The following is a 9,560-nucleotide window of genomic DNA, read 5'->3' on the forward strand; positions in this document are numbered from 1 at the left end:
ATGTTAGACTTAGCCCTGGAAGAATACAAAAGTTGGGTGTTCTCTCTGCCAGCTTAGATCCTCCTGCCTCTCTCCTCATTCCAGTCCTCCACCCGTATCTTCATTTTTCACACTTTCTTCTCTTCTCTCCATTACTTTTTTAGTTCACTCCTTCTTCCTTTCCCCATCACATCCACCATCTCAATCTCCCCTACCAACGTCCTCTCTTCTCTGCCTCCTCCTCCTCCTCCTCCCTCTCTCTCCCCCATGTCCTCTTTTCACCTTTTCTCTCTACCACCATCTCCTCCCTTTACCTTCCTCATTCGCCTCCCCATCTCTTCCTTCCAACTTTCTCTCGCCTTCCCCATCTCCCTTTTTTTAGGTTCTTCTCTCCTCCACTTCCCTCCCTTTTAAAGTTCTTTCCTATCCTCCCTTTTCAAATTCATCTTTCCTTCTCTCCTCCCTTTCTATTTTAGATTTCTCTTTCCTTCTCCTCTTCCTTTTCAAGTTTTTCTTTCCTATTTCCTTCCCTTTTAAGCTCTGCTGTCCCCCATCTCCTCCTTCCCTCCCTTTGTAGGTTGCTGTTCCCCTCTTCTCCCTTCCCTGTCAGGTTCCTCTCCCCATTTCTTCTTTCTTCCATTCTCTGGTTCCAGGAGAGAAGGGAGAATCCATGAAAGAAATTATCACATTATCAGATATTTAAGACCTTAACCCAGGAGGGATTACCACCAAAATGTTAATTTTTGTGAAATTTCCGGTCCCTAAACAGCAAATTAGATATAAAATTAGCTATTTGACCATGTTATAGTGTTTTTATGTTAAGATGAATGCCATGATTCTTTATTGTTGTGCTAAATATGGCTTAATAAATCTAGGAGTGGACCTTTGGAATTAATAGGCACTACAGAAGGTATATTGGTGATATGATAAATGACAGCATAGTTATAATTTCTCTTCTTTCTTGAGTCATCTGGCAATCTAAAATGAAATATCTTTACCTGTGTCAACTGTGCTATATAGAAAGAAGCATCAAGAAATAGTTTGTGTATCACCCACACCATTTGTGAACACCTTAAAACATTGCTCATTGCTTTTTTTCCCTTGTAGATTCTATAGCTTCCACTGAGCCAGGTTCAGGTCTGGAAATTTTAGGATCCATTCTTCCTACAAGCAACAAGATCAAACGTGGAGGACCAAAATTACAGCACCACCCATACCAGATCCTCTCCTCACTGCTGGACATGGGTGAGGCCGACAGGAAGTAACAGCAGGGACTGGTCATCTAAAGAAGCCCATCCACTGATTAAAGCTACAGTATCTGATGACTTCCAGGATTGCCATATCAAGCATGATGTCTATTTGTGGGACATCATCACCTTCTTTACATTTTTTGCATTTCACGTTGGATACCTATCCAAACTGAGGTACCTAGCCTAGCCTACACTTAAAAAAACCATGCATTCATCTTCCAGTAAGTTGATTTAGCTCTACTTCAGGCAAAGCATTTTTTATCCTAGAGACCTATGCTTAGATCTTATAAGAAGCCAATGTTAATGCAACATGCCTTACACCAAAGGTCTAATTCTCACAATTGGTCTGAAAAAAAAAGATAGTCTGTAATGGTTTAGCCCATTGACATCAGAACTCGAGATTTCTCATTACTTTAGGTTCTGGAAGATTGTATTTGCATATGATACTGTAGGGGATCTGAATTACACTGTCGCCCTTTGTTCTTCCTCTCTCTTCCCTCATTTGCTTGCAAGACCCACAGAAATGGCCTGTTATAGCAATGCCCACCCAATACACAGGTAAACTTGTGCATATTAGTCTGTATGCACGTTAAGTTTGCCTACAGTGAGAGGAAGCGTTCCTGGGGATGGGGTTTACATTGATGCACGTGCTTTTCCATTTTCAAAAGTTTGCAGGTAAATTTTCCTAAAAACTTTCTACACACAAATTAGCAGTCGTAATTGTGTGTGGGTAGTTCAGGTGAAATACTTTTCAATGGGAAAATATGTGCATACTTTCCCTTTGAAAATGAGTGTACGTATTTAAAGTCAAATTTATGCAAGCTGTTAAAAAAATGATACCCAAATTTTTGCAATTTGTGATGTCAGATGGTATGTAATAATGTGATAGGAAAGCGAATGTTGTTTTGCCACTAGAGAACCAACTACAGCTGAAGTTCCAAGACACAGAGCAATGCGAGGACTTCCATTAATACAAGCACCACAGAGATGGGAAAAATATCAATGGTTTTAGCCATTTGACATAGCAACATGTAAAAACAAGGATTCCTACACCTGTCCTGGTGACCTCACAGCCAGTCAGATTTTCACGGTATCCAAAATAAATATGCATGGGACATATTTATATACATCGGAACCCCCAGTGAATGCAAAATGTCTCTCATGCATATTCATTGTGGATAACCTTAAAACCCAACTGGCTATAGAGTCAATGGATTAGGTTTGGGAACCACAGAGAAACATACGATGGCAGATAAAGACCACAAGACCCATCTGATCTGCTGATTTGATCTCCAGCTTTGTCCTTGCTTCTCCACCACTCAAGATCATCTGCTTTCTTGACCTACCTCATTCTGGACCAGTATTCTCTAATGATGCCTTTCTGCACATCCTCTTCTTTAAGTCCACACTTCCAGAATAGTATAATGTGAAATGGAGGCCTGTAGAGTCCAACATACAGTGTATATAATTGCAACAGACTTAGATCCGCCTATTAAATTTAACCCAAGGTAGCTGAGTTACATCAAACTTGATAACTAAGGAATGTTCATATTTTCAACAGGCCAAATGTTCATTGCAGACTAGGAGAAATGTTTTGCAAGTCGTGAAACCCAATAGAATTTTGTATGGCTGAGTTTTGGCAAAACATATAAAACATTTTTGTGATTAAATTCTATCAGGTTCCCAGGGGTGGCACAGTGGCAGCGCTGTGCAATGCCATGCATAGGGAGCTACAGTCATTGCTCAATAATGACACCTAGTGGCAAGATTCAGGGGTTCGAAAGGAGTTTTGGTGCATGGCCCCCTAGCCGGAGCCTGTTGCTGCAATGACTGGGCGAAAGGATATAAAATAGGATAAAAAAAATCTGCCAGTAATTGCAAATGGAGGCCCATGGTGCCAGAGCCCAGCCCTGGTTCTGACTGAGCAAGAAGTAGGAGGAAACTGCCAGGTCAAAAAGAACATTTTCCTCAAATTCACGTTTTACTTTTTCTGGTGTTACAATTATTTGTGTTCTTTTTCACAGCCTCTAAGAAACAGAAGAGGTTTCCCAGCCTCCCATGCTTCCTTTCATAGCCGATACCCAGCCAAAGAGCTCTTCCTGCTGTCTGTGCTCTCTTCCATTGCCTCCAACCCAGCAGTGCTCACCTCTGGCCCTCAAGGGCGAGAAATGTATCTGGTTTTTAGGATATCTGAAATGAAAATTCATCAAATACATCTGTATGCATTTGATCTAAGAATCATGTTCATTTTCAGAGTCTTTTTTTTTTTTCTCCTGAAAACCAGACCTGTTTGTTCCCAAGACCCAGGGATGAGACTCCCCTGCTCTAACCAACAGATAATCTCTCCCTGCTCGCTAACCAATAACTGAGATCTCCTGCTTTCTGTGCTGTTTTTCCATAGCCTCTGAATGGTGGGGATGGGCAATTAGGAAACTCTTTGGACTGTTTGCAGGACCTGCAGCTGGGCCAATGCTTCAGGGATTCTTCACCCCGCGTACTTTACCATTACGCACTTTTATCTGCATGTGGGGGGAGGGAACAATTTTTAAAGGGGCTTTTTCTGTGGAGAAAAAAAGGTATAGGTACCCTCGGCACACCAAGCATCAATTCTACGTGCCAGGAGATGGGACGGTTTATTGTGGGTGCAGAAGACGAGATGAGGAATGAAAACAGGTGGGGGACACATTGGTGGTTATTTTGTTCTTACTGTAAGCTTCTCTTTATTTTAATGCTATAATACTCCTTGAAAAAATCCACCAAGGAATGTTTTGTGAAACAGGCATTGTCAAAACATGTCTTTCAGAAACCTTGTAGGTGTTTTATAAATCCTAAAAATGTGTCAGGGTTCTCATACTCCTAATGTTAATTCACACTTGAAACACTTAAATGCAGCAGATTCCCCACGAGTGCATTAGAAATGATAAACGGTAGCAGTAGCATGAGAACGTCAGGACGATGTGTTGCATCATTATGCCAGGGTTGCTGCTGATGGTACCAGTGCAATAGGTTAGAGCGTAATTAACTGGGAACCCAGAAAATAAACAGGCAGGCGTCACTTTTCCCGCTCTTTTTTTTTTCCCCTTCTCATCATATCCCCCTGGCCACCAACTGCAAGCTGCTTCCAAAAGGGCTTGACTGGCATAGGAAAAAAGTCAAGGGCACACTGACTGGATCCCAGTTAATTGCAAATTAACCAAGTTTAAAAAAAAAAAATAATAATAAGGCCACATTAGAAAATCTAGTCCCCACAGTCCCTACCCTTATAACTGCCTAGGGCCCCAGTTCCTGGAGGGAGGCTTTAGATCACCTTTTGGTGCATTTTGGTTGCTGTACTGCTGATTTCACATGAAAGAAGGCTGAGACTACAACTGCCATCATGCATTGGGGTGAAGGTTCAAAGACCTTGAACAGCCAAACATCTTATTCCTGAAACTAGGTCAGTGGGCAGCTCTGCAGCTCTCAGGAGTTTTCGTTTTAAAATGGCTTACTCTATATATTTCCCAATAGGCACAGAATGAGGAAAAGCCCTTTGTCAAATAAGTTCCAGAGTGATGTCAATTTGTTGTGCGTAGGAAGAGCTTCTGCTTTAAAAGACAACAATTAAACCTACGGGAGGCTTGTAGGCCCGGGAGGAACTTTATTCTCATGTCTACCAAGAAGGCAGAGAAAATAGACTTTATTTAAGAAAAACAGCAACTAACACAGATAGAATGCAGGAAGCTGGGAATTAATAACATTTTCCTTGTGACTTGCCCACAAAATACTGCATTTGCATTGCAGCAGAAAGGGTGTGGAATAACAGAACATTTGCAGTGACTGCTGCACAGAATACTGGTCAGGTCAGATCTGGAAACGGGACCCAGTCACAGCAAAAAGCTGATGCATGTTGGGCAAATAAGGTGATCCATAAGATGTTCCAACCCGCAAAACATTCTCACTTCCTCCTCCTACATCCAAACAACTGAGGGAGAACCGGTACTTTGCACAGAAGCCGAAACTTCTGAATCCAGCAGCAAGATTCAAATGGAGCTATTTAAATGAATGCACAATCTGATGTATGTGTGACAGCCAGCAGTTTAGACTGAAATCATTCCATGCTTGCAAAAGGTATTGTTTTTGGTATGGTTTCATCCAAAAGATATCATAAATCTCATTTGTCATCAGACGTAGAGGGTCGATAAGGTGAGCCCTGAAATGAAGGCAAAGGGCCAGAAATACAAGTAGATAAAATAATAAAAAAGGAGAGCCGGGAATAAGACCAGAAGAAGCAATAAGCAAGCAAGTTAATACTCTTTAAGACAGATAGGGAATAGTGCTTTAATTAAAGTCATGTGCTTATAACTTATTTGATGCAACTGTGAATATCTTCCTACAGTACTGTAGCTTTAATCTGGGATAAAAACAATTTTATACCAAGGATGGGTGCTTTCTGCAGGGTTTTATTTTCCAATTGATTTTCCAATAATTAGACCAGAACGTAGTCAAATCCTAGCAAAAAAAAATAGATAAAAGGTTATTTCTAACAGAAATGATGGTGTCTTATAAGACCTCATAGGTCAAAGCTAACTCTTTGGCGATGGTGGTGTTATTGCAAATTCCATTGTTGGAAATAGGATAGAAGCTTATACACCCCTGGACCCAAGGGGTTAGCAGTATTCATAAGTAGTTCCCATACAGCCGGCATGTAAGTGACCCCCCTACATGCACAGCTTAACCATTGCAAAATAAGCCATCCATGCATTGTCCTACTCAATAGGTGCGAGGCGATACTCATCATAGCAAACCAGCTGGAAGTGATCTGAACTCTGGATTCTGATACATTTGCACTACGTCACACAGTCAGGAAAATATATGGAGGCTGTACCCTGGCTCAACAGAAGACACTTAGATCAGATTCTCAGTCTTAGGCAGGAAACTAAGATTCGTGTTAGTAGGGGCATATTTCCTCATCTCTGTATAATTTAGGAGATGGATGATACTTTGGATATATGCCTGTTCTCATTTTTTTTAAATATATTAATTGAAATGTAATGCTTAATCTTATATGTATACTGTGCAATACCGTGGTATGTCCTTCTTTTGCCTTTTGTAAAGACAAATCCAGAGATTCTAGCATACCTTTGTGAACTTAAATGAAATCTGTTTCTTTCCTTTAGTGAAACCACAATCAAAATGAGCAGACATGGGGGAGGGGGGGTGCTTATATCGGATGCAATCTGCACTGTACAGGTGGGAAATGCGTGTACAACCTCTGACATATCAGGCAGGAAACACCAATCAGTGAGTTTAACAGGGCAAGAGATGATTGCATTCTGTGATGTCACAATATTTCTTTCATGGCCTCAGAGTAACTCCTGGCACTCGTATACAATACATGCACTCCAAATATAATCTGTCTGGGCATGGATGGGCATGGTGCTAGACGATGGAATGTCCATCCCTTCTTCATCTGACTGCACAGGGAAATGGGAACTGAGACTAGCTTTATTACACCGCTTAGACATTTTGATAGGCGGTATAAAAAAAACTCTGTAAAAATGCTAATGATGTTCCATTGAATACACTTCTAATGTTGCCAAGGTTGGTGATGTGTTAAAATGCCATTGAGGGCCTGATTCAAACATCTGCTATGCGGTACATATCAGTTGGTTTCTACAGAAGAGTCTGAATTGGCCAATGAGTCTTTTCCAATCCTAATAAGCTTAGATCTTCAGCTACATATGAGCTGTGGAAACACCATGAATCAGGCCCTTATAGATTAGGAAGGAGGTGCAGAGTGGGTTTAAAGCTCAGGACATGGACTCTTGTACCATCAAGTTGGAAACCCCATTCTTTCACCAGCTCACCGTATACCTTTGGACAAACACTGCCTTGGTTTACACGAGGGCCATAAATTATTCCTGGAAGAAATAACAGCACTGTTAACTGGACACAGTGAGATGCTCAATCAGAATTTGGATGTTTTGAACAAGTTTACATTACATTTTCCTAATCTGCCTTATTTTTCAAAATTGTTTTCCATAGTTTGTGGGGTTAACAATGCTTGTGGTTTCTCTGAAAAACAGAAAATAAAGGTGCTATTAATGTCCTGGGAACTTGAGTGCAGTAATGGAAGGAACAGAGTATTTCACTAGATACGGTTCAGTCTTTATTGAACTTTCTTACACAATGGGTTTGGAAACTGGTTTCAGACTGGTTTTAAGACGCAATGAGATGTGTCTTCTACCCTCACGCAAAGCACTTAAAGCTAGTTTGAAACTGGTTTTGCATGCAAGGTAAGGGAGGACCGTGCTGTACTTTACTAGTGTTGTCAATCGAACTCCATGGCATCAGATCGTTTCAGACCGGTCCTGCTCTTCTCTCATCCCTATGCCTTGTGGCCCTTGAGGATCAGAACACTTGAAAGCAGGGGGATACACTGAAATCCCGTGAAGACATGGAATTTGATTGGTGACACTGCACAAGCAGTATTTTTTTTTTTAATTTATATTTTGTGTGTTTGTATGTCCCAACTTTTCTAATTTTAATCTCTTTTTTTATTATTTGGCCTCTTTTTTTTTTTTTTAGCAGTTGGAGGCAAGATACACTATGCTGTGATTGTGTGCGATTTGTAACTTAAAACCATAACCATATGTTCCTTGCTCCTATCAAGTGTTTTTGCCTTATTCTTTTCTAGGTTATCAAAGTTTATTTTGGGTGGAGAAATATTTTTTTAGCAAATGCTCCTGCATGGCTGCTTTATTTCTCGTTGTTTTCCTTTTACCACGTTATTATTCATGTTACATTACCTAGTTCTCTGTATTTGCTTTGAGATTTGTTACTGTATAAGAAGTGTTGTTGTGCTTAGTTTTTGTGCAAAGCAGAGTGGGAATTATGTTCCAGATGCCCACTGTTACCAAAGACAGTCCATGTAATGCACTGAAATAAACAGACTTCAAGTGGCACTTGTCTTGTTTTTCGCCTCCTGTTCTCGGCACTGGTGTCTTCTAATTCCACTCCGAGCATGCAACAAATGTGTGACATTTTCAACCAAATTAAAAATAAGCTTAACCATATCCGGCATACAGTCACTGCTGTTGTACCCATTCAGACACTGAAATCACACAACATAAAAAAAAAACAATCTGGTGGCTTCCATGCATCAGTGGCATGCCCAGATGGGAATGGCTCTAGCATTGGCAAAGCTTGCACCTAACAGGGAGAGCAAACTCGAAAGGCGTTCTGGTTATCATGCATCAAGTGTAACGCCCTTGTCCCGATCCTCCTTCTAACAGGGCCCGGGGGCCACCATCGAGCACTAAGGGAAAACTGGATGCAGTCCCAGAATGAACATTCTCCAATGGGGGATCCTACACGCAGCCTTTCAAATAAAATCTCCACCCAAGTAGTGTTGTTCCAAAGCCAACAGTTTACAGAAAAAACTAATAAAGGAGCAGGGAAACTAATGAATCCGTTTCCAGAGTTTGAGTTTCTCCAAAACATACAGGCCACTGCTTAAACCAAGAAAAAAAAATAAAACAAAAACAGAGCAATAATGTAAATTGCAGGAGGCCAGTATTTTTGAATATCTGCAAATAAAGTTATCTGGCTATACATAGCCAGTTAACGTTGAAACTTAATCAGCTATGTTTGAATATTGCCAGTTAGGTTTCAAAATTATCCTTTATTGGCTATATTAAAAAGCATATAGCAGGTTAAGCAGTGATCTTGTAGTGAAAAATAAAACAGCCTAGCGGGCCTATCAGCCTGATCTACTGACCCCCACCCCAGTGAAATCAGTCGGCTCGGTTGACAAACCCTTCCCCCCCAGCGCACCTTAAATGTTGTTTAGCTCCAAAACTCAACTCTGGGAGTAGAAGTGGCCTACTGGTTAGAGCGGTAGGCAAAGAGCCAAAGAAAACCATTGTTCAAATCCCATGTTCCCCACTAATGCTCCCTGTTACTGTAGACAAATCACTATTCTCCCAGTGCCTCAGCTGTATGCTTAGGCCAGAGATTCCCAAAAGCCTATTTATGTGCATAAAACCTTTTGAAAAATTCAGCCTTATGGAGAGAATTTTCAAAGGAGTTACATGCGTAAAAGTAACAATTTTCAAAAGCCAAAATTGTGTTTGTAAAATCCTTTGATAAATGCTGCCCTAGTCGGTCAGGTTTTCAGGATATCCACAATGAATATGCATGAGATACAATTGGCATGCTGTGGAGGCAATGCATGCAAATTTTATCATCTGCATTGTGGATGTCTTGAAAACCTGACTGGCTTAGGCAGCATTTATCAAAGGATTTTACACACAATTGGCTTTTGAAAATTGTTACTTTTACGCATGTAAC

The 9,560-nt window shown here is 40.8% G+C and overlaps 1 protein-coding gene across 2 annotated transcripts in view; it reads left to right on the forward strand.

The window, feature by feature from the left end:
- COL26A1 (collagen type XXVI alpha 1 chain) overlaps positions 1-8,167 on the forward strand; it is a 421,072-nt gene extending 412,905 nt beyond the window's left edge. For both annotated transcript variants that reach the window (XM_029613263.1, XM_029613264.1), the window contains exon 15: positions 1,087-8,167. In XM_029613263.1, coding sequence (XP_029469123.1) covers positions 1,087-1,244 — 158 coding nt within the window. In that variant the 3' untranslated portion in view covers positions 1,245-8,167. The remainder of the gene's footprint in view (positions 1-1,086) is intronic.
- The last annotated feature ends 1,393 nt before the right edge of the window (positions 8,168-9,560 follow it).

The sequence above is a fragment of the Rhinatrema bivittatum genome, chromosome 8 (genome assembly GCF_901001135.1).
Source record: "Rhinatrema bivittatum chromosome 8, aRhiBiv1.1, whole genome shotgun sequence".
Taxonomy (NCBI): Eukaryota; Metazoa; Chordata; class Amphibia; order Gymnophiona; family Rhinatrematidae; genus Rhinatrema; species Rhinatrema bivittatum.